A 24,646-nucleotide genomic window follows, 5' to 3' on the forward strand; every position below is an offset into this window, starting at 1 on the left:
GCTTAAGTCAATATTTGACAGCACATGGCCAAACCCTGTTTGCTACACACACAGCGCAGTTAGGGTGGAGCTTTGAGAATTGGGTTGCATACTAACACAAGGTAAACTGTTTTCAGTCACCTGCAATGCTGAATCTGCACTTGCGTCTGAACTCTGGTTCTTTGTTCCGGGGGCAAACTTGTTAAGTACACTGACATCTTTGAGAAATTAAATTTAAGAGAAGACACCTTTGTTTAAGTCTAAAGATGGGAAGATGTTGTCTTGAGTGTTAAGTGCATCATGTGGTGTATAACGTTATACGACAAATCAGCTCATCTTTCATTCAAAATAGTTTATTGCTATCATGCAGAAGTGCCATAAAAGTTTAGACCATCACAGAAGATGCAAAATTATCATTTTCTCTGTACAAATATACGGTTTGTATTCATAAGTAGCTCAAAATAAAAGAGAAGGAAAAAAAGAAAGTAGGATGGGGAGTAACGAATTTAAGCGCATCCACTCTTTTAACCCAATGTAGGTTTTGCAGTTGACATGCATCAACATTACAATCCATTATACTGGAAGCAGACAAACACACACACACACACACACACACACACACACACACGCTCGCACACATTCAGATGGCAGAATCCATTTACAGCTCGGTCGTGCAAATAAAGTACAAATTACACTTTTTAAAAAGTACCAGTAGGAAATAAGATTTTTCTTTTTTTTAAGCTGGTTTCATGTCTTATGCATCCAAACCACCTGTTACATTGTGAGGCCGGGGGCTGGCCGACTGTGACTTTTGCAGCACTTTTTGGTTGTTGATCGGTCAGGAGCGCCCTAAGCGTACCGGTGTCCTTTAGTAATCACCTACAACTACTGATGCATAGTTCTGTGCTCACAAGAAGCCGTCAATATTAAAACTGGCACAATGTTCTCTGTCGTGATAATCTGAGTGTAATCATCTGTAACAACTGTAAACACACTGTACTGAGGATACCGTCACAGAAACGATACCCTTTGACATTCATTGTTTGAACTCAGGATATACATTACAGACACATGTGGTTTTGCATTGTGTGCAAAAGGGGGCTCACACACGACAAATACAAAGCCCTCCGACAGAGATAGTGATTTGGCACTTTGACGTGATTGGGCTTCAGCTTCCATGTCTGTCAATGTCGACGACAAAGTGGCTGCAACTTGAAAACGTCCGTCTTTCACAGTGCAAATGATTTCGCCTTGTAACTGTAGCCCTTACCAGCACCCATCTCTTACTGAATCACTTTGTTTTTGTCCATTGACAGCAGGAGCCAAATCAAAGTTAAACTGGCAGCCAGTCAACACGTTGGATCCCATTTATCTGTTAGGATGACAATCTTTAAAAACAAGTTTTCTTTTAATAGTTGAACAAAAATGTGCTTAAAGTGTTTCGAGTTAAATCCTTTGATTCATATGTTTTTCATGTTAAACACTTTCTCCGAAGTAGAACTCATTTTCTAAATTCATAGAAAGCCAGATAAAAGTTCATTGTCACACAAACTCATGGTAATTCTTTTTTTTTTTGGTAACATTAACAATAATTCGAACTGGACAAATTCAAACACCTCCATTAAGACACGTGTTCATCCAAATATTAATCAGTGGTTACATTTGTTTGTATGGTTTTAAAGCTGGACATTTAAGCAAAGCACTTATTTTACTCTGTTTTATCCGCTCAATAATTAAAAAAATAAAGCAGAAAGGTCTGATAATGTGATGCTCCTTTTGTAATATATTTTATACATAAGGTGATGCCATCCAGGTGCAGATCAAATGGAAATCATTACAAGCGTTTTTCAATCTATATTGTTTTACACTTTGAGGGAGTATGACTCAAACCGAGAAGCTACTATTGCTGTGATCAAAGGGCATTTCAATTTCACTTTTGTCTGCCAAACATGTACCGAGTCCCAAATGTAACAGTCCACGCTTCTACTCGTCTGTGAGGATCTCCTGAATGTGTCATTTGCTCTGCCATGAAGAAGACAACAAAAGACAGAAAAAAAACCCCGTGTAACTTTCAATAAAAACAAAGTACTCAGTGAGGAACAGGGGAGTGCACATTGACTTTGGACTTGTAGGTTAGGTGGCTAGGTAGTAATAAAAGAAACAACAAGTGTTGTCTCGGCAGGTTAACGACAAGAACCAAGCAAACACTAAGGGCATTCGAGTATCAGTCAAACAAAATGAAGACATGCAAAATGTTATAGATTGTAGAACAAGAAAGAAAAAAACCCAACTGGGAGACATCTTCCCCTCTGGAGACGGCACAACTTCCTGCAGAATAAATAATACTTTACATTCCAATATACAAACCCACAAATTCAACATTGACCCAATAAGCAGATAAAACCCAACAGCTGGTTGCTCCCACAGTTTCTTAGAGTAGGTGTCGTACCTACAGAAAGATGCAACAAATTGTGACATCGTTTGACCATCAATGCACCCGCAAACATTTTCTCTCCCTTTCTAAAACAGACCAGAGGAATACAGTCAAACAGCTGTGAAAGCCTGTCGTTCATGTAGCCCTTATTTCCTCTGTTTCTTGAAGATCTTGAAGGTGTGTTTCCTGCGGCTGGCAGTGGAATCTGTGTCTTCTCCCGTGGAGCCGCTGTCCTCCTCCAGCGGGCTCTTCTTGGAGGACAGCTGCGGGATGCGGGTGTTCCCCTTCGCCACCGGTTGCCCTCCTGTTGGCGACGGTGTGTCAGGTTCAGTGGAGTTGGGGCTGAGCGAGCGGGACGACTCCGACAGACTGTTGATCTCTGGCAGACTGGGCGACTGCTCCGTGCCGTATGCCTTCTTCATGAGTACGGGGCTGTCGGGAGTATGGGGCTGCTCTGTAGGACTGAACTCGTGACTGCGGTTCCCTCCGTTGGGGGTGTGAGCATGCAGGGAGACGGCATCATCTGCGCGGCCGGACAGGCCGTGAAGGAGGGAGGTGGGCTTGATTAGGTGGCCTTTGGAGCTGTAGGCAGACAGCCGATCGCCAACTTGAGAGAGGGACAGGGAGGAGTCGGAGTCGGAGCGATTTAGTTCCCTGTGGGAAAGGGGGAGGGACACAAGTTAGAGGAAACGAGGACAACAACAAACCGATACAGATTAAAGGTGAAGCCTTGCATGCTGGGGTTGGGACATACGCTGGGCACAGCCTGGAACTCCACACTCGTTAGTTGTGCAGGCAAAGAACACGAACACAGAGAGGTTGAAAGTGTGCATACGTGTAGATCCTGTAACGCCACATCGGGTGCAATGACGTGAAAGAAAAACGATGGAAAGAAAACGAACACTAACGAGAGCAAATCAAAATAAAATGGACAGATGAAGTTACCGACGCTACGATGCACACAAATGACGGCAGGTGGTGTAACACGCATCCACGCACATGCGATGCGTGTGGAGAATCGGAAAGAGGCCGGTACCCGAAGCTGCCGCTGTATGAGGGGAGTGCTTTGGAGACATCGGAGAAGGTGAAATCAGGAATGGGATCCATGGGCTGGAAAGAAGCATGATATAGATGGGAGGAGGAATGAGGGGCTTCAACGCCACCCACAGAGCTGGGCAAGCAGTAGGAAGAGATCGAGGAGGACTGGGAATGAGGGTTTAGGTTGGAGGTAGAGATGACGGAGGGGTGAGACATGGCCGAGGAAAGAGGCAGAGGGACACAATCGAGCTGCCCAAACGACTGGCTGCGGGACTGTCTGAGGGCGGCCCTAGACCTGGAGGGGTACAGGGCCGCCTCCCCCTGCTGCCCCGCCAACAGGCAACTCTCTACCAACCTCTGGGAGCCCATGGCCAGCTGGGGGTCAATGTGGCGTTGGCGCAGGGACATCATACTGGGAGCTGTGGGCACAAAACAGCATCATCAACAACCACTTGTGAAACACAGTCGGACAGACAAGGCGAGATTAGTGGAAAGACACTCCGGTGCTGGGATACCTTTTTTTTTAAATGATATTAAACTTGGAATAAGATTACGTGTCCACTGATTTAACATAATTAAAGTGTGATCAAATCCCAGCACCACTGTTCTATCTCTCCTTCTCACAAGGACAAATGTTAAATTAAACAAAAAGGGACAAACGGTGACGGTAAATACGATTATTTGGCCATTTATGGAAGGAAGTGATGAATCACTCTGGGGAGAAAGGGGTGCACCGTGTGGTGACGAGGTTTAGAGGGGGATAAATGTGGCAAGCAAGCAACCACGGGGAGGTCAGATGAACGCAGCAAGGAGTCGTTTCAGCTGTGTCCATCTGCATCGTACGGTCCAGTTATAACACGCTGCAGCTCCGCAGGGCTTTGAGTCAAGGGAAGAGACGGGGTGTCAAACTGAGGACTGAACTGGGGGGGCGTGAATAAATGGCCAACCAGGGTATTTCCACAAGTGCCGACAGTCTGAACCGACGGACCACGGGTCGCCGGCTCGCCGTTGCAACAGTCGGGTGCCGTCTGTGGTTAGCCCAACGAGACAGAGGTGGAAGCCAAATGCCAGAGAGGTGGTGGAGGGAGAGAGGGGAGGGAGATAGGGAGCGCAATTAATGTTGCTCAAAAGACTTACTCACTATTTTGGTCGGAATAAGGATTCTGCAGAAACAGTTTTGCCTGCAGTTAGTCAAACCCGAAACTAACGTGCATCAAGTTTTGCCGTAATAATAATAATAATAATAATAAGTAAATTAAAGAGCACGTGAGCGTTATATGGTCATTGGAACTTTGTTGGTTTCTTTGATGAGATTAAGATGTGTGAGATGTTTTAATCCAAGACTCCTGCAATGAAAATAACATGTTCTTTTACACAAGGATTGTAAAAAATAGATTTTTGTGTGTACCGGTATATATTTTTTTCTCATATTCAAGCTACATAAGGATTTAAATTGGGCTTCATTTGGTTGCAGCTGTTTGACCAAAATCAGATGCAAAAGTAGCACATATTAGGACACAACCACTGCAATAAGATCAGCACAGAAACGGGTTCTCATCAAGAGCTGTATTTTTCTTGACATTTCAATTTCCAGAGGAAAGTCACAGTTCAGTCCCCATTATAGACTGAGAGTCAAGGTAACAATTTTATCCAAAATGAGAACCACCAACAAAAGGCATGAACTGGTATTGTGTGTAAAAGAACAAGACATTTATGTGAACTTACATTTACACATTATACAGATGTAAAACAACACTCATTCAATCGTAGACATGTGTGACCCTCACTACCTCCATCACCAGGGAGGCCACGAGGACAGATTCCAGTAATTGTAGCTAGCAAAAAAAAAAAAAAAACAAAGGTCCAAATTCTCACGAGGGCTGACTTTTGTATTTCCCCAGCAGAGCCTTGGAGTGTTTGGATCGTTTGCTAAATCCCCCAGAACTGGCAAGAGATTCGGACGAACTCTTACATTGCAGAGTTCCGGGCATCAAATCCTCGTCCAAGTCGTCCATGTCGCCGGACATGATGAAGTGCTGAGGTGTGGCCCTGCCGCCCGAGAAGCTGGGGTCCAGGTTGAGGGACGAGGCCAGGGAAGGAAGGCCCGGGTTGTTGACGATGATGAAACCGGTGAGGATCTCGATCTGCTGCCAACGATGAAGCCTCTCCCGCAGAGCAGCAGTCACCTCGCACAGGGCCCGTCTGTGGATGGATGAGGGGGAAGGTGGAGAGGAGAAGTCACTTACTATCACTTCATAAAGAGACATAATATCAAAAACTGTGCTGTTGTGGTGTCAGGGCTCTCTTTGACGAGTCTTGCAGAATGTCCGTGTCTCTTACAGACCACATCCGGGTATTTTGGGATTGTTAAAATGCTGTCCAGGACGAGGAGTCGTATTACAGTGTGCGGTGAATACTTTATTACCCTCCCTTGCCTTGTAATGTTAATCCTGTACAAACGAAGCTCCAGTGACATGTTTTCTAAAATTCTATTCAACGTACTCCACAGTTACGATCTCTGACTTACTTTGCTGACAGTATTTTGTGGTCCACATCATCCAGAGAGGAGCTGTGAGCCACGTGGAAAGTCCCAAACAGAGTGTTCCTCTTTTTCTTTATCTTCTCTGCCTGTGACAACAAATGACCAAAAAATGAACCACACACTATGTTAAATGGGAACCGAGATCCAACAGTCCAATGAGTATCTCAAATACTTAGTACTTTGTAAATTAGCCGCTTTGTAATATAATCCATCGTCATTTACGTTCCCCTTGAGGCGTGTACATGCTTACCCCTTCTTTGGCCACCAGGAGCTGGCGCTCAGCGTTCTGCTTCTTGATGTTGTAATAGAGCACTTCCACCTCGTGGGTGAGCTGCAGCCACTTCTGGAGAGACTCTGGCGGTGACCAGCTGCTCCGGGACTCCAACTCCTTCTCTGCCTTCCTCAACGCCATGCGCACCTGCAACAAACGTCAACCATCAGGTGACAAATTTATAAAACCAACGCACTCATAAATTATAGATTATCTAGCAACGCATTCTTGACAGTGATTATTGTATTTTGGGGACTTTCCGATTTTGTAAATAGGAGAATTACACATTTTTTGGGACATTTTCGAACCAAAATGTAAGATCGTGTGTGGAAAAGCCATGAATGTGCTACTTAAAATAAAAAAATCTCTTACTTATTTCATACTTAACGAACACACAACTTGCTCGTTTGCAGTAAGCCATCACGCGGTTTCATGACGCACACGAACAAAAGACGTCTCGATCTTACATCCTCCAAAAGTCAAAGATAATTGAAACGTGTTTATATTTATGGACTGATGGATCTCAACACTTGCCTCTAAGCGTCTTGAAACTACACTGAATGCGAAAGCCCTGAATTTTTCCAATTTATCACCGTGTTTCTGAATGACAAAAACGGTGACAAAAAACAGGTGTCTGAATCAGATCACTGCGATAGTCCCTCGAGCAAACCTCGTGTGTTTCACTTACTTGTGTGGGATGTGTTCGGCCGTTCCTGCCAAATTCCGAATGGACAAAAACTACGGTGGGCGTATGTATACTATAGCCACTGTGAATCTGATCACACTAAACATACTGCGCAGTTGCCACCTTGGGAGTTCACACGATCCACTCACTTTCAGTGCTTCTCCTTTGTGTGTTTCACTACAAACTCCATGTTGAAATCACATTCATCACTGTGCATCTACCTGATCGAGCTCTTCTTCAGCGTATTTTTGGCGACTCAGTTCGTTCACGGTGCCCTCGCGCAGCTCCCTCAGACGCTGGGCCTCCTGCTTCGCCGCGTTGATCTCGTCCGTCAGCTTCTGCTCCAGGGTCACCTTCTCCACTTTTACCGTGCGGTGCTCCTCCTGGGCAATCTGCAGCCTGAAAGGACAAGTAGAGGAAACGCGGAGAATCAGATGTCTTACATTTATGTTCATTTTAGAAGGAAGACATCTTTTAGCCGCCAAAACAAAGAAACATAGCGTAGTAGGTGCCGGTGTCTGTGGGCAGGCATGACACGGAAGCATGTGAGCACCATGTATTTGTGGAATCTAAGACTTGCATCACCTATGAATCACCGGAAACAATGGCTAACATGTCGAGAGAGCAGAGAGCCACGGCCGGCTGCTAGGCAGCTCACAATAAACGGACATCAGCGGGAGCAGAGCGAAGAATGAGAACAGCTGCCACCGCGTAACTTTAGAACAGTGTGGTACCCAATACTGCTGTAGCATCATGTGTCGGGTCTGTACGGGGGATATGTTTAGACTAGCATCTTAAAAAAAGTCTACCTTTAAAATGACACAATTATATAAAATGATGGCATGTTTTTATTAGAAGACTTTGTAAAAAAAATTTAAAAAAAATTAAAAAAAATAAAAGTCCCTCATCTGGCAAAGCAGTTATTAACACATTATTATATGTAATACTGCCACTTATGACACAACAGATCTACAACAAAACTAGAATTACCGCCTCTGTCTCTCCAAAATGTCATCGCTTCATCATAACTAGCATTTCAATTCTTAAGTTACTGCCAAAAACAAGTTGACAGTGACCTTTGACCACCAAATTATAGCCAGTTAACCCTCCAGTCCAGGTGGACATTTGTGCCAAATTTAAAAGACATTCCCTCAACGTGTTTGAGATATCGCGAAAATTAGATGGTAATGAGGTCACATGACCTTTGACTTCCAAAGTCTGATCAGTATATCCTTGATTCCAGGTGAATGTTTGTTCACTGAAGGCGTTCCTGAGAAATGACAAGTCAAAAACAAGCCGTCGCCTGCACGGAGGCATTAAAAAGAATGTCTCCAGATATGAAAGGGCAGGGCGCAGTACTGCATTTCAGGCACTAGGGGGAAGCACTCTCCTCATGTCAGGCCAAACAACAGCAGAGACATGAAAGGTGATCCAGAGAGCCAGCTATGGAAAAATGTGGGTGGTCGGCAGTCGGGCTAATGCTTTCGACCCTGACCTCTGTCATTCTCTAGCTGAGGTTCGGGAGCGTTGGCAGAACTACAGACTTGCACAAATGTTTCACCGGAGCTGCATCACAAGACAGGACGCAGAATGTCTCTGCACACTTTGCAGGAGAAGGTAAAAGATAACCCGCAACTTTTCAATGCACTAATATTACTATGCGTGTATTCATCCCACTTCTCCTAAGCTATCGCCTAGCTATCCTATGCAGTGCTGTTGTCCTCGTCGCCTAGTCCTTCTCCGGGATGTCTGTCTGCACACCGCACCTCAATCCAAATGAGGCTGAATCGGCACTAGAGCGGAAATGTTAAGCAGTCCCGCTTAACACCATCTCCCACCAGTGAGGCAGAGGCCGGGTCTAATGGCATTGTAAAAAGGCACCCAGGAAATCCAGCACCAGCCAAAAGCCTCCTCCCACTGTCTCCCAGCAGGCTGGGCCGGGCTACTTGACACCACCACAGGATCTGCTTGAAGGTCTGGAAAGACAACAGCTGGCAGCAGGGATCAGGAAGAAAAGCACGGCTACAGACAGAGGACATACCTCTCTCTCTCAGCTCCACAAACACGTGCTCCATGAGATAAAGGTCTCTTCTTGCTCGTCACACTGACCTACACGGTCATTTGATATCCATTTAGAACACTTTAATGCTTAACACCAACTCTGAAAAGTCAGAGAATCTTAGTCGCCTGCTTTTGATGAACAGGTTAGCCTGACTGCTTAACATTTTCTTTTTATTAGGAGTACACAAGGTTAATACACAAGCTACTGCAAACCCCCCAGTATAATGAATGGGAGTTTTAAAATCATTATCGGACATTTTCTACTTTATGAGAAACCGGTGCAAGACAATTGGTTTTCTTGCCCTTTCTCTGAGCTCTCATTCACCACTGTTTCAATTTTAATGTGGTTGCGCAACACTACTGAACTACAGCAGATAAATCACACTGTAAGTCTCAATGAGTAGCCATAACGTTGGGATATGAAATATAAAGCAATGTCTGCGCTGATTACAAATCAGCTTCGGTGACTTTTGGTACACGCTGAATAAAGTCTGCACAAAAGCTCTCTGGTTTAATCTACAGGGGAGAGTTGGGTATGAGCAATTATCTGAGCAAGAAAGAAATGTCAGAGCTAAATTAAAAGTTGGCCGGGGCAGGTTCACAAGTGTAAAGCCCCAGAGGGAGGACCTCAATGGTATCAAGTAGGCAAATCCCACTGGAAATACTTTCCACTCCCGTATTGTACTGCTCCAACAAGGAAATGCTCCTCATGTATACTATATGAAAATATGCAAACATAGCAGCTATGACTGAGGTACTACAGTGAAACAGGATGTGCAGAAGAAGAAGAATCCAACGCCAACACAAACACCAATGTTCAGGTTCAGTTAGTGAAATCTCAGTCGTGTCTCTACATTCTAGTCGCTGTGTTCATCAGAGTATAGCGTGTTTCCGTGTGTCTACTAAACAGCCAGCTGACACAAAGAGGGACTCATGTGGGTAATGAAGGTAGTGTAACAGACTGAAGGTTTCGATGCCTACAGATCCCTGTTCAGTGACAACAACCCTGACCTGCGGATGAGAATGTGTTTGAGTATCCTTTGAAGGATATAAGAGGAGACCGTGCACGCTTAAAAGCACATTCTGAGCATTCCTTGAAGTATTAACAGGACCAAAATAGTACGATTTGTTTTAAAAACCGTCAACTCTTTCTCTGAATTTGGCTCTATGTGGGTGTTGCTCTCTTCTAAAAACATCCCATTCCTTAACATTTAATCATTAAGGCAGCAATGGCCTGAGTGCACCAGGTGTCAGCGTGCAGTATCCTGTAATACTGCAGACGCAGGCCTAATAATGGCTAAACTGACAGGTTCACAGAGGTTACCCGTTTTTTTTGGGGGGAGAGGGGGGGGGGGGAATCTATCAAAGACAAAGTATTCCAAAGATCAGTGTTGATGTATTTCCTAAAGCAAAGCCCCAAGGGAAGAGGGTAGCAGGTAACAGCCACCTCAGCTGGCTCCTCTCACTGTGAAGGATCAAGGAATGGAAATGTCTGCTTTTGATCACCGGTGAGGGCTGAAGAGAAAACTAAAGAAACAGAGAACTACGGTATCTCTTCACCACCACAGTCTGATACAAAGCCTGCACTACTCCAGCCAGTGCTACCAAAAACACTCTCATGTTTCCCAATATATCAGTGCTCGTCTGCTATTGTTAAGTAAAATTGGTCTAATTAACCAAACAATATCATCATGACAATGACCAAATGACAACGAACAGCTTTGGAAAGCTGTAGTAGATTAGCAAACAACCCAAATGCATTTGTGCTTTTCGGTGTATTCTCTGCCCTTTCACAAGTCTGTGTGGAAAAGAAAACATGAGCACTCGGGTGTTGCAGCCGGGTCAGATGGCGACCTCCTGATTGGTCGACTTGTACAGAGTTGTCAAAGTAGCTTAAATACCGTTCCAGCTGTTCAAACAGCACACCTAAACTCAGACTGCACTTACGCTTCATTGAAACATGCACATATGGATATTATATACATCTTGTCATACACGTTTTTCATCTGATCTAATGGTGAAATGTAATTTAAACGCGACTCGTTGAAGTCGATTCATCTACAGTCTAATGAAGCACCGTGCAGCTCTTCCAGTCTTTTTTTAACTTCCCTTTTTAGAACAATGAGGCAATGCTCTGCAAGTAATGACTTATGACAGATGTGTATATATATAGAGCACAAATAGGATTGAGAACCACTCTATGCAAATTAGAATTTGCATTGTAAAATCATTGAGACTGGCAGGATTCCCTGCACGATGCCTCGTTTCAATCAATTCCTGCTTAAGCCAACAACAAAAGAAAAACACTTAAATAAAACCATCAGGGAAGAAGAGCAGGGGCCATTTAACTCACCAAAGGCTTCATAATGAGAGAGGCTGTTATCAAACTCGTAACAAAGAACAAAATGCTGTTCAGAGTCTGTCAATATTAATTCTGATTCATTAGTTTACAGCAGAATGCCGCAGTGTCTCAATGAGCTGTGGGTGTGTGAGGAAGAACTCGCTGCACATGCAAGACATGCAAGCAGCATTGCCGGTGCAACACTTCCTGATGTTCGTTTTAGACAAGAAGACGGTGAGCGTTATTGTATTTGTTGCATGTTTAAAAGTTCTAAAATGAAGACGGACAGAAAGCTGTGCCGCTGTGTTTTACGTGTGCACAACGCAGTACTCGCAGAGCGTAACACCGTTTGCTGTGTGGGTGGTGGGAAAAACCCTCACTTCTGTTGTAGGTCATGCAGACTCTGCTCAGCTCTCTGCAGGCCCTCCAGGTCCGTCATCATCTTCTTCATGTGGTCCTTAGAGTAGCGGTTCTGGATGTAGGCGAACCAGCAGCCACCCATGCCTATGACTATTGACACGACCAGCATGAAGTCCTTCAAGTGGTTGTGTCTATTCACTGGAAAACAAAGAAGAGGAGTTACTTCAGCGTGCCAATGAACATCCAAATCATAGGATAAAGCTGCAGAATAGGATCTGTTCAACCAGCCAGTTTAGATCTAGATCACGAGATAAACCTGCGAACAATGAGCGAGCTTCACAAGGATGTGGTTTAAAGCTTGAGCTTGAAACATAGCCTGGTCGTAAGTGTTGTGGAGTGACAGTAGCACAAGTTCAGGTTGCGGTGAGAGGGGCCTGGTGCATGAAGCCAACTTAACACGGCCTCTTCCAGTCTGGTAACCAATGCTAACAAACATGCACAGAAAACCAAACAATGGCAACAATAACAATTTGATGAACACAAGGAGATATGAATCAAAGCCTAATAATAACAACCAAGTGTGGTTATTGTGCCATGATGTCACTGTAAGAGATTCTCAGCTATCCCACCTGTAAGAAGCCGTACATTAGTTTCAGGTCAGCTTTCAGGCGGGGAGAACTTTCACAGTCGTCAAATTAAAACTCATAGTAAAGTTTGGGCATCTATTTGTCATTTGATGACGTCATGCAGCAGTTGACACACAGCCGTAATTATCAGCCTTGCGAGCCACACGAGTTTGTCTTGCGAAACCTGCAAAGGGGTGTGCGGGAAAGAGGTGTCAAAAACACGACTTCTACTTCCTGGAGTGAGACAAAAAGGAAGTAGAATTAGGAAGACTGGTCAGTACAGGCTTGTTTCTCTTTAGATGTGATCAGGAGGACATTCCACCTTAAAACATATTTACAAAGATGTTCCTGTACCACTGTTGTGTCAAAAGTAACAAACCAGAAGAGAGACAGCTGTTGCATAGAGCTCTTTTCTCTTCTTAGGTCGGCATATGGAGATCATTACCTCCCCAAAATGAGCTCACGATATGAAACTGCATGTGTGCTTTGTTAGTCTTGGGTCTGCATTGTGACTGAGCACAGAGGATTAGCGGAAACGGATTCAGAGCATTGTCTCTGAGATAACGCCAGACCGCTCTCTCGGCTCTATTCAACGCTCTTACAACCCTTTCGGTCCCGAACAGGAAACAGTTTGCTTTCTGTCATCACACTGCGTTTCAGAAATCCCACCCAGGGAGCATAAAGTCACATTTAATTAACCACAAAAACTGGAAATGTGCTTGGGTCGATTGTTTTTCCACACCTGTCCACTATATTAGGATCCCTCCATTGTGAGACGTGTCTCAAAATGCTGCTGCTCTGTAGTGAGTCAGACTGACTATTAGTGGGACCCCGTGGCTTTAAGAGGCTGTCAAAGCCAGACTCGCTAATGTCTTCCTCCGGGTGTGACTCGGAACTAAACGCATCCACAATGACACATGCCAGACACAGACCACTACACACTGTGCAATTCATTTCTAATGCTAATGACTGCTTTCTATGAAGGCTCATCAGTTTCTCTGGTGATCACATACATCTGCCCCCATCAGCACTCCTACAATTATGCAATGTTACTTTTTATGCAGCTTAGTAGTTCTCCAGTGAAAAAGGATCAAACCTCAAGGCTCGAAAAGTCTCCACACGCCATTCATATTCTGTGCATCTCAATCAATTCATATTTTCACAACACCTAGTCAAGCGCATAATATTAGTATGCAGCTGGGACTCTGTAACCAAGCGTTTAATGTCAAACATGTTGTTTTTCTTGAAAGCTAAAAAATTGCAGTTACTCTGGAACCATCTGATCACAGTGTCAGATCAGCCTGCCAAGAGGTATGACAGCTGAGCCACACCCCGATCCTTTGTGAGGCTACCAGCCTCTAGGGAGGAAAATAATGAGAAGACAAAAAACCTGAAAGACAACAATCTGTAGTTCTGGAGGTTGAGCAGAGAGAATAAGCAGTGAGAGTATTTGTCTCCCTATGCAGAGAGGAGTGCCGGGAACACAGAGTGGCTCCACCCTCCCTTCCTCCATACAGGTTGTAACAGGACTTCACCCTCGCATATCAAAAGCGGGTCGACGAAGGTGATGAAATGAGTAGATCAGCGAGTAGATGAGTAAGTGAGTAAAGAAACGGTGAAAACAAAACCAGACATCACAGGAACGAAGTGCTGATGAAAAATGAGCAGCAGACAACAGTGGTGAGGATGTTGGTAACGGTCGTAGGCCGCCAATACAAACGAAGAACTTCCTCCAGATGTTTCACAGTAAAATCAATTCTCTTTTGTCCTGTGAGGGAGTCACAGGACGTGTTGACTTACTAAGTAACAAGTTCTAACATATTTTACAGATAAGGCAATGTGTTTTTTCAGCATCCAAATAGGTTTTTCTCGTCTTTCCACCAAATCTTACTGAATTTTTTCAGATATCCTGCTTATCAAACAGAAAATAAAAGTGGAATGAAATGAAACTTTCATGAAGAGATAATAAAACCGAACCCCTCTTCATCTCTAGTCAGGCTTTCAAACTATCTAGAACAAACCCGTTACATGTTGTATGAATGCATTTGTGAATCAAACAAGGAAATGAAAGTAAAGTGTCACATACTCAGGGGCGCTCCAAACAGTACGGTGTCCAAAGACTTGAGCTGCAACTTCTGCACATGGCTGCGATCCGGAATCTTCAGAATGGAGAGAGTCAGAGAGGTGTTCTTCACGGCGAGCCTGACAGAAAACAGACACGCGGTCATTACGCAGGAACAAGGAAGCAAGAGCAAAGGGTGTAAAACATTCTGAGCCATGTGTCATGTGACCCCTTAACAAATCGTCAAAATCTAACCAATCAGACTTAAAACACCAATGGTCATACGAGACACTAGTTAAGGGGAATTACAATACATGCTGAAGGATCAGAATAGGGAATGTAATGACTTGTAAAGAAAGTAATGGAAATGGGTTTTAATAGATGGCACTAAAGAGTCCTAAACAGTCTTATGTAAACTACTACTTGCATGTGTCGCACTGTTCATTTGGAGACATTAGACAGGTCACGATGTCTCTTACCTTGGCATGACACTTCCATTGAAATGCATCTTGCGAAAGGCCTCCACATATTGTGGCAGTTCCACGTAGGTGATGAGCCATTCCACCACCTCATCCACTGTCCAGTTATACACTGCGGGGGGGGGGGGGGGGGGGAATAAAATAAAAACAGTTACAGTGCTCATCGATTCTCACTCATCCAAACCAGCAGGGTTCAGTACTGATAAGGCTACGATATGTCCCTGATTGACAGCTGACTTTGAACTTTTATGATGTTTGAGGGCGTTCACGTTTATATTGAGCGAACAATGTACTTGTAGACCTGTAGCCCCTAATTTTAGAACGGCAATCCTAAACGATCAGAAAAGGCAATGAAGAGGTTTTTCTTGGGGCCAAGAAGCAAAAAAACAGCAAGAATTAAAGATGGCTGCTATACAGGCCAAGGAAGCAGAGCCGAAACGACCAGGTGTCCCTATCGTAACACTTTATACCTGCACCGCTTATACAGCTTGACACATGAGCCATATTATATGACCATGTGAAGCGGGATCCTGAATGATCTATGAGGTATCCTATTGCATAGCATACATTGTCTTGCCCCGCAGTAATAACTGGGGAAGGGAAACACACTCCCCAGCTCCTGGCAGAGCATCAACAGTGTGGGAACAAATAACCCCAGTTTCCTGCCTCCAAACCTCCAGAGCCTTGTCGAGAAACTGCAATGCAGGATAAGTAAAAGAAAAGGGGGGGGGGGGGGGGGGGGTAGGAAGGCCGCCAGATAGGGTGTAAAACGACATGGGTGCTCTCATGGGAGCACACGATAGCCCAGCGGAGCAGATAGGCAGCAGGAGGTGAGAGTGTGTGAATTGTGTGCCGACAGAGTCAATGATGTCCCACTCTGCCGCTGGCTGGAGCTGATAAGCAGACTGCACTTTGCTTGACACGCCATCTGATCCAACTGCCTTGCTCCTTTGGGCGAGTGAGAATGTCAAGCCGGGGTAACATACAATACATGCACTCCAGTTTACTGGCTATTTAAAACACTGCTGTATAGACCAAGAACCAAAGTCTTTTATGAAAAGTCAAATGGCTCAAAGCAGTACCTTCAGAGCCCTTCCATGCGTTCCACAGGTCCACCACACTGATGAACTGATCGTCCCCGTGGAAGGTGTTGTGCTTGGCCTTGGGGTCGTGGTAGTTTAGATCTTCTCTCAGGAACTGCAGAATGACAAGGAGGTTTGTTGTGGTTACAGAGAATGCAATTGGCACAGGTTTTAACTGGGGAAAAGGGTAGTCGATTTAAAAACAGTGATACCATCTGAACCGTGAGTTTTGTGATCGGTTGCACCCAGAGTTATAACACCTAACAGATCCACCTGTTTAGCTCCATTACTGACACAACCTCAGCGTACAGAATGTTTTGAATGTACCACTCAGTCAATTGTTCTGGGTTTCCTCTTACCTAATTCAGGAGTTACTGCCCATGTACTTAACCGCACACACAAACTGCCCTTTGCAATGTTTAGAAACGGCACTTGTGGGTTACGTAGGTAAGTGTTCACACACACACACACGCACACAAACCAACACCAAAATTGACGGCACTCTGAATTTCATTTCCGCCATCATTGCAGTGGTGTCTATTGTTCAATGGAAGCACACTCCTAGTCGGTTACATACGTAGCATCTTACACTCCCACAAAAGCCAACGCATGCGACATGGGTGGAAGACAGCGATACGTCATGATGCCTTTCTTTCTTTCCTGATAGAGTTGTGTGGGAGGACTTCACTACGGGGTAGAGAAACGGTCTGTGCTGCAGGTGAAATATCCTGAGAAGGTATTCATTGGAGGATCAGCAGGACCTGTATAATGTGGCCAAGACCTGATGCAGACTTTGATCTTGCTTCATAAAGAAATCAGCCATCCTCTTTATCTAATCACTGTATGATAACAGGAAGTCGGACTACCGTCTTGAAGTGCTCCTAATCGTGTTGAGCGTTTCTATTTCTCGTCTCAAAGCCATTCCAGATGCTCACTGTGCTGCACTTGATTTTCTGCCTTTGGGGTATTTGCATGCCAAGGGCCTCTTCTTAAAGCAGAGAGCACTTTTGTTCTGGCCTCAACCAGATGCAACAGACTGAACCAAAGTGAAATGAGGCTCCAGAGGGGCCCCTCCTCAAGGCCACGGGTAGTTTAGACTGGAGCTCAGGATGTAACCGTACTAAATGGACGACAGGCAGCGTCTTTTAAAAAGGCATCAGTGATGTCTGACAAGCGACAGGTTGGATTTCCGGCAGCTATGACTACGATACTTTTTATTTGTCATGCATTTCAGAGGTACAAACCACAAAGTCTGATTAAAGGAACGCAAATACTCCTTGTTTGTTCGTTGTGTTTGTACAGATGTGGAAACGTCAAGGTCTACAACATGCATGCCAGTTACAACCAGAGTTACTGTGACTTCAGTTAATTATTGACAAAACTTCAGTAAAAAAAAAGTGCACTGGAGCACAAACGGGACAAATCCTCCAGTTACTTTGAGTAAGTGAAGGACATTACAGGGCTGTGGTTAACCGACCATCTAAGCAGCAAATCCTGTGACGAGTCAGATTACGATAGTGAAACCTGTAAGCCTCTTCAGACTGACTGAAGACCACCTCTGTGTCTGTGCAAACCAGCATATCAACAGAGCAGCAGCTCCTGGGGAGAACTGTTTTTTACGGCTGGTACTTACGCCGTCTGTCTCCGCCACGTCCACATTGCCGTTCGCGTCGTCGTCCATCTGCTTGTGGATGCTACGGATGGCCTCGTAGCTGAGGAATGCATTCTCATCCTTGCATAGCGGCACATCAATGCGACAAAAGTCTGGTGGAGAAACAGTCATGTCAAGGTGGTGTTACAGGCACTTTTGAAACCCATGGGTGTTACTACTACTACTAACTCAACAACAACAACAAAGATGACTAAACAAAGAGGGGACAGCAATGAAATGTCTTCATTCACTGTTAAAGAGGATTAAACAACAACAGTGTTCTGCTATTGCATCAGGTCTCCACCCTGAATTAATACTGTTCAAAAGACGTGTTAGAAATCCTAGTCATGGTTCTTCCTGTTGCGAGATGATATCACAGAAAACTAGAGTCGGCTGAAGATTTTAGATTATACCACCAATGTGCATTCTTAGCAATATCAGGAATATCTAATCATAATAATAATGTTCCACAATTAAAATAGAAACAACCAGGCCTGTAAAGACAGATATTAAAATAATAATAAATACTATTTGAAGCATTAAAGTAACACAATATCTCAACTAATCCTGTGATGGCCACCAATGTTCATGACCTTTGACCTACAGTGCTTTTTGCAGAAGAGTCTCTCTCTCTCGCTCTCTGAAGACAAAGCCTTCTTTATGTAAAGCCTTTCACTCAATGTGGGGATGTTACCAAGCAGCCAGATACCATGACTGTCAGACCAAAAGGCCAGCGATACCCCAAGGCAAATTGGCTTTCAATAAATAATAGGCTTTCAGTTTTTTAAATATCATTTTATCTATCTTCAATTTGTATTCCACAGTTCTGTTTAACAAGGAAACTTGGGTTTGTTAGTAATACAAATGTTGTTTACAATCAAATGTATTGAACACTTTGACAGCAGGGCCTCCGTTAGGACTTCAGTGCGTAGGGCTCCTTAATCAATCGTAGATACATCAGACATGTACGTCTCCATCCCGTCTGCCCTCTGTGTTCCCTCTCCTTCCTGACGGACTACAGATCCTCTGATCAAAGATAATGTCGCCACTCCCACTAAAATGAAACCTTGTTTGTCATGTACTGCAGATACTCAGCAGTTGTCCTACATGCAACAACAGTACACTTATATGTGGATTATTAATTTAATGCAGCACGGTTACAAGTACACTACCCCTGAAACCTTCACAAGTGTAGATTTGATTCACTTCAGTTTAAGTCCAACTTATGCAACCCTCCAGTTAATGTGCGATTACCCCTCTCATGGAGGCCTTTTAAGTTATAGAAGCATAACCATGTCAAACACAGTATGCTTTATAGAGTATTTCAAGGAATTATAACCACACCGACTGAAGGTGACGGGAACGGTTAAGTGGGAGGCCGGCCTTGCTCACCAACATGAGGAAGTTGCATTTCCTAAGCTTGGTTTTTACCAACAAGAACATCACCCACACGATAGTGTACAACTAACTGCAGGCATCTGGATCGGCATTGAGACTTATCATACAAATCCATGTTGTATTTATTCCCAGAACCATATGTTATGACAGGTTGACTCAGCGGTTTGAGAGACAAAACAGAAAGTAAACTATGTCACAGGTTAAACTCTGCAATGGTCACCGTGTCCATGAATGTGTACAACAACGTTGTTCTAGTTGGCATATTGAGCCTTATGTTCCTCTACATAAACTAGATACACGTTGATACACAACTGAACTTCCGTGTTGTGTTAATTTTTGAGCCAAAGCATGCATGCATGCATTCAGCCTCAGGGAACCAGCAAGGCCACATACCGAAAAGGCGATTCCTCTTTCTACCTTCACACTCGCCGTGTTAAACAAAGAGTGACAGTTACCGAGTGAAAGCCTACCACCTGCACACGACCTGGCCCTCGTTCTCATTTGGCTTGAAAACCCCCCGGAGACACAAGATTAGATATTTACATTCCAGTCAGGCTGACTTTTGTTCTTCTTCTTGTTAAGAGCTCGAGTTATGCAAGTCATTGTGTGTGCCTGCATGTAGATGAAGAACAAACTCCAGAACTTTGCCACGTCATAAGTGCAGCAGTTACTCTGCATCTGTCTCCATTCAGATGTACTGTCACGCCTTGAAAAGCACTGTCAGTAGTACAATTCTTCCCACACCGTGGCCTCCTAGGACATGAGACACACAATAGTAAAAATGTGCTTCAAACACTAAAGGTGTATGAGCATTGTGGACATTTTCCCACAATACTACAAAATGTCTGAGCAATGATTTATGCTAAAACCAGAGTCATAGCATGTGTTATCCTACTTAGGCTATGTTTTCATAGTTTAGGTCAAGATATGCTCGGCAGATGCAACCATTGTTATCATTCATGGTAAGAGATCATCGCAGTGATAGAAGACTTGGTTTGTTTTTTACAACAGGAGCTTTTAAAATTCACTCAAAAGGAAAGAAATCTGCACTAAATAATGTAATTTCAGTAAGTCACTGCAGAAGTGTGCTGTTGTGAGAGGCCCATGTCGCCTTTAACACGACACACTAGGTTCGGTCGTTAAGTATTCTGGTGACACGCATGATAAGAAGGGCAAATCCATGTCTACATAATATCAATATAGAGTATGAAGTACTGCGCAGTGAATAACTTAATGATTGCTTAGACGTGTGCCAGGCCAACGGTTTTATGCCAATTTAAACCAATTAAAGTGTAATAAAGAATGGCAATGTATGTTGTAAATACTGTACAGCCAAATGTCAATGTCCTGGCTCTAATTTACAGTTTAATGGAAAGTGATTTAACATGTTGATCAGTATGACCTCACTATTGAACCCCTGATCATGTGCTCCACTAACCAGTCGATCGATCACCTCCTGTGTGACTATGTGGATTGATCTGAGCTGGAGGACTAATGGAGAATGCCAGCTGGACTATTCTCAGCATGGCCATATCGGGTCTGCACAATCACAAAAGATGTGGCACGAACAGTAGTACTCTAAATCGTGTGTGATCTCGGTTTAACATGTGGATACATATGAACGATTAAAATGCTACAATTCACTAATGCAGTCAGTCATTGTTTACTCACCTGACACTCCATTCTCTACAGTCTGACTGTCCGGTGAGGGTGAACTCGGTTTTTCGGTCCAACATTCTCCCGCGAGACACAAGCAAAGTATCCACACGGCCACACATTTGTTGAAGTCCATGACTGGTGTGTGCTGGAGAGAAGAAGACAACAGCAGAGTCCCTAATTTCAGTGTTTCGGTCTCGGCTGATCGATTAAACAACGCTCAGAATTGAAAAACAATGGAGCTACTTTGTCTCTTAGAACACATGCCGCGTTAACGTGGAGAGGATACTGCATTCATCGGCTTTAGATCAAAGAAATACGGTTAGTTACATACAGATTCACCAGTGTACCTCTTCTTCCTGAATGAATGAGTGTCCACGGTCGTTAGCTTGCTGATCACCAGGCTTTCGATACGTCAAACCCCCCTATTAGTATTAGTGTCCGTTTAGCGGTGTTTTGGGGGTTCTTGGCGGCATGTTTGCAAACACATGTCCCTTCACGGAGAAGAATAACGCGACTACAGAACAGCAGCCTGGTCCGTGTGAGTCTGGAAGGTGTGGACGTCTGACGCTAGCTAGCTCAACATCTCGGCTAACTAGGAAATGAAGTGTAACATCCAACGAAGGGGAAGTAACGCCACAGAGCGCTCGCGCTTCCGTGTTTTTTTTCTAGAGACGAACGTCGGGGTTTAACACAGCTCTGTGTCCTGGTTCGGACTGCGCGAGCCGCTACTGGCCTGGGTCGGATGTATAACAACGAGACACCCGCCCGTCAGACAACGCACGTTAATAAAGAACAACTGTAACGTTAAGCTAGGCTAGGTGATAACGTGAACACAAAGTTACCTGTCATGTAACTTATCAGAGCCAGCAGATCTGTAGCTTCAGCTCTGCGTTAACATCGCAGCAGATAACTGGTCACTCGGAGTTGAAGCTCGGTGGACTCCACGTCCCGTAAGAAAGGTCTCGGTCTCTCCCCCGACCGAGACTAGACCGAAAAACGCCGCAGAATGTGGTTGACGCGTATCTTCCTCTACACACCAGAGTCCCTCTGGTTATTACCGGGAACGCTCGCCCCCTACCGCCCGGAGTGTGTACTGATATCACGTCGAACTAATTTAAAGACATTGTTGAAGTCCGCGATCTAGCGGATTGCTTAAGCCACTACACTGGGACGCAATGTCCTTTAGATATTATTAATAATTCTGCTATCAATTATAAGTAAATCAATTGTGATGAAAAACGAACACATTCGTTATTGAAGTTGTTTTTTTAATGTAATATAATTAAATTGATTATAAGGCAATGCACTTTGGGATTGATTTAGCATACATTTAAAATATATTCACATTAGAGAAGTGCTGCATGATTTCAACTGCTGACTGTATTTCAAAATGTAGACCAAGCATGCAGTTGTTGAAGGACTGTCACTTTACTTTGGCACACATACAGTAAGACCACATCTTGTTGTTGTGCATTGTACAAAAAGTTAAAATTTCACATTACATAAAATGTTGTACTGTGTAGGTGAAGGTATCCGTGAATGAGACACTGAGGCAAAAAAAAAGCACTTCCAGCTCACTGAATTGACCATACAGTAGCACATGTGCTTGTCTGACATCTACACCCTTTAAGGACTTCCGTCATCATGGAAATATGTGGAAAAGGCCTTCATCCCACTCTTCCCCCTGTGCAGTATCCAGGCTGTTAACATCAGGTGATTGTGTGGTGGTGTATTCAGCACGTAGTCCTTGAGTTTCTAGTCAGAAGTCTTTATCTTCAGAGGTCGAAATGACCATGACCTCCCGGCTCTTAAAGTCCCACACTGCTGTGACATGGAAGGCCATATTGGAGAAAACCACCAGATACTCAAACAGGGCAAATAAAGTGTAACCTGTGAAAGAAGAAACAGAGCTGTACATGATGGACATATTTGTGTCGTTTTCCTTGAAGCACTGTTATCTCCTCTTAGATTAGATCAAAATGATCAAACTGATTTAATAGACTTACTCCCCGATTCGCAGTACACGTTGTGTTTCCAATAAAAGAATCCGGCGAAAGCACAGAAGGATATGTTAAGAAGTAAGAAGCGCACTTTCCAACAGTGAGACTTGGCATCCTGTAAGGGAGACGAAAATAAAAACAGAAAAGCACAAATGGACGGAAATGCTGCAAATGGCACGAGAGATTTCAGTCTGTTGTGAGTGATTTGGCATTCCTTACCTCAGGACTTAAGGAATGCTTCTTAATAGTCTTCCATAAACGGCAGGTTATCAGCATGTAGATAAGGGAACTGACTAGGAAGAGCACAAAGCCTTCCTTATGTACAACTAAGGAGCAGAAATATACAAAAAGAGGGAAACATTTAGTCATTGTCATAATGAATTTCCCAATAAAATACATTTAGTCAATGCATCAGTGGCCCAAGGCTATATCGTACTTCAAACTACACTGAAAATATAAATGCATTTATTTATTACTAATTCAAGAAATGCCAGGTGGGTTATTCATTTTGCTGAATCAGTTTAGAATATAAATTAAACTGCTTTTCCTTTTGTAAATCAAAGAGAAAGGAGAGGTTTGAATAAAACCTCTCCAATAAAAACAATGGATTACTCACAGTATGTTTCACTTGACGACACATATGTGAGCAGCAAGAGGCCGAGGTTTTCACAAACAGAAAAGGCCAGGCTGAAGCGACTGAGTAAACTCTCCGGGAACCTCGAGGCAAAACGCGTCTTGTAAAATTTGAAGTAGGTAAACGCCACCAGGAGCCTCGGCGCCGAGTGCAGTCCGATACAGAACCGCCATATGTGGCACTCAGGGCTCAGGCTTATTGAGGCACTGATGGATGGCAGGTAATTAGGGACCTGGAAACACACAGTGACGATTTAGTACAACATGAGCATCTTAAGAAAACCATGGCTGGTGCAGTTTGCAAAATAAGGAAATTACCTGGCAATGTGTACCAGTAGAGTCCTCGTAATGAAAAACAGAGGATATGAAGACGCAGGTTATTAGTCCAAGCAGTGGTAGGCACACAGTGCACACAACACAGGCGCTGAATGATACCCTGATGACCAGGGGCCTCTCGTGCCCCAAGATACTGGAGCCTTGTAGCATCTTGTTCTGAAACAGTGGGAAATGCCTCATTTGAAAGCATCTTGCAAAGGCGAGGCAGATGTAATGCATGTGACATGATTAACTTTCTCCACATACAATAGGCTACATATGAGGTATTTATGGAGATTAGTAAAAATGTGTGATATGCAATTTTAACTCAGTTGTTTGGGGACATTTTGATACACATACATGCATTAACTAAACATCTAAACTCTGAAAAAACGGAATCAACCTACCTCCACTAGGTTTGCTGTTTACCAATAACTGCCACCACACACTGCACGCACTTGGCTTGTCAATAACGCTATTACAATAACATACATGATATCGCTGCTGGAGGATGGACCTGGATATTCCGGACACAATAGCATGCAGTGCCTCAAAGGGTGCTGGGGATCATGCAGCTAATCTTACATTCCTGTGACACTTTTTGCATCCACTAAATTTCACTTGTTCGCTGCCAAAAGACGATAATAGGCCCGCGGATGCAGCATCCTCCTCCTTGTGCGGCAGATAGCAGGAGGACGACACAGTCAGTGCATGAAAACCACCAGCACCCGGAAGAGAAAGCGAGCGGAGGAGAGTGCTGAGGATGCTACGTTTGGACGGCGCAGCCTATCAAAAAATGACGCACAGACCATAACGTTAAATGATGTATAGAAGCCGGTGTGTTATAAATAATAAGTAACTCATTTAAAACAAATATTGCTTCGTTGCTATTGGGAATGGGAGCTCTCCGCGGTGCTGCACGAGAGCAACCAAATGATCAATTTTCATTTTTGTATTATATACATTTTATTTTCATAATTATATTCTATCAAAGATACCAAGTGTAACTTGCTGCGTGGTCCGTGTGTAT

The 24,646-nt window shown here is 44.0% G+C and overlaps 2 protein-coding genes across 5 annotated transcripts; both read right to left on the minus strand.

Moving 5' to 3' along the window:
* Positions 1-316: 316 nt before the first annotated feature.
* On the minus strand, positions 317-21,650 carry stim1a (stromal interaction molecule 1a). 4 transcript variants are annotated; one of them, XM_079271905.1, is made up of 13 exons: positions 21,511-21,650; positions 20,681-20,813; positions 17,594-17,724; positions 15,961-16,075; positions 14,879-14,990; positions 14,424-14,539; positions 11,732-11,909; positions 7,171-7,348; positions 6,244-6,411; positions 5,979-6,079; positions 5,424-5,653; positions 3,807-3,870; positions 317-3,067 (listed from the first exon to the last, which is right to left on the minus strand). In XM_079271905.1, exons 2-13 carry the CDS (start codon positions 20,799-20,801, stop codon positions 2,560-2,562), a joined length of 2,022 nt encoding a protein of 673 aa, XP_079128031.1. In that variant the 5' UTR covers positions 20,802-20,813; positions 21,511-21,650; the 3' UTR covers positions 317-2,559. The 4 variants fall into 4 exon arrangements, with proteins under 4 accessions (XP_079128031.1, XP_079128028.1, XP_079128030.1 ...); XM_079271902.1 differs by having other exon boundaries at positions 3,450-3,870; XM_079271904.1 differs by lacking the exon at positions 21,511-21,650 and adding an exon at positions 21,016-21,258 and having other exon boundaries at positions 3,450-3,870.
* A 777-nt stretch (positions 21,651-22,427) lies between these two features.
* On the minus strand, positions 22,428-24,054 carry LOC306779400 (post-GPI attachment to proteins factor 2-like; the record flags this gene model as incomplete). Its single annotated transcript, XM_079271294.1, has 6 exons — positions 24,024-24,054; positions 23,620-23,793; positions 23,285-23,534; positions 22,888-22,994; positions 22,675-22,783; positions 22,428-22,558 (listed from the first exon to the last, which is right to left on the minus strand). Exons 2-6 carry the CDS (start codon positions 23,785-23,787, stop codon positions 22,428-22,430), a joined length of 765 nt encoding a protein of 254 aa, XP_079127420.1. The 5' UTR covers positions 23,788-23,793; positions 24,024-24,054.
* Positions 24,055-24,646: the final 592 nt, after the last annotated feature.

This window comes from Melanostigma gelatinosum (assembly GCF_949748355.1).
Source record: "Melanostigma gelatinosum genome assembly, chromosome: 7".
In the NCBI taxonomy this organism is placed as follows: domain Eukaryota; kingdom Metazoa; phylum Chordata; class Actinopteri; order Perciformes; family Zoarcidae; genus Melanostigma; species Melanostigma gelatinosum.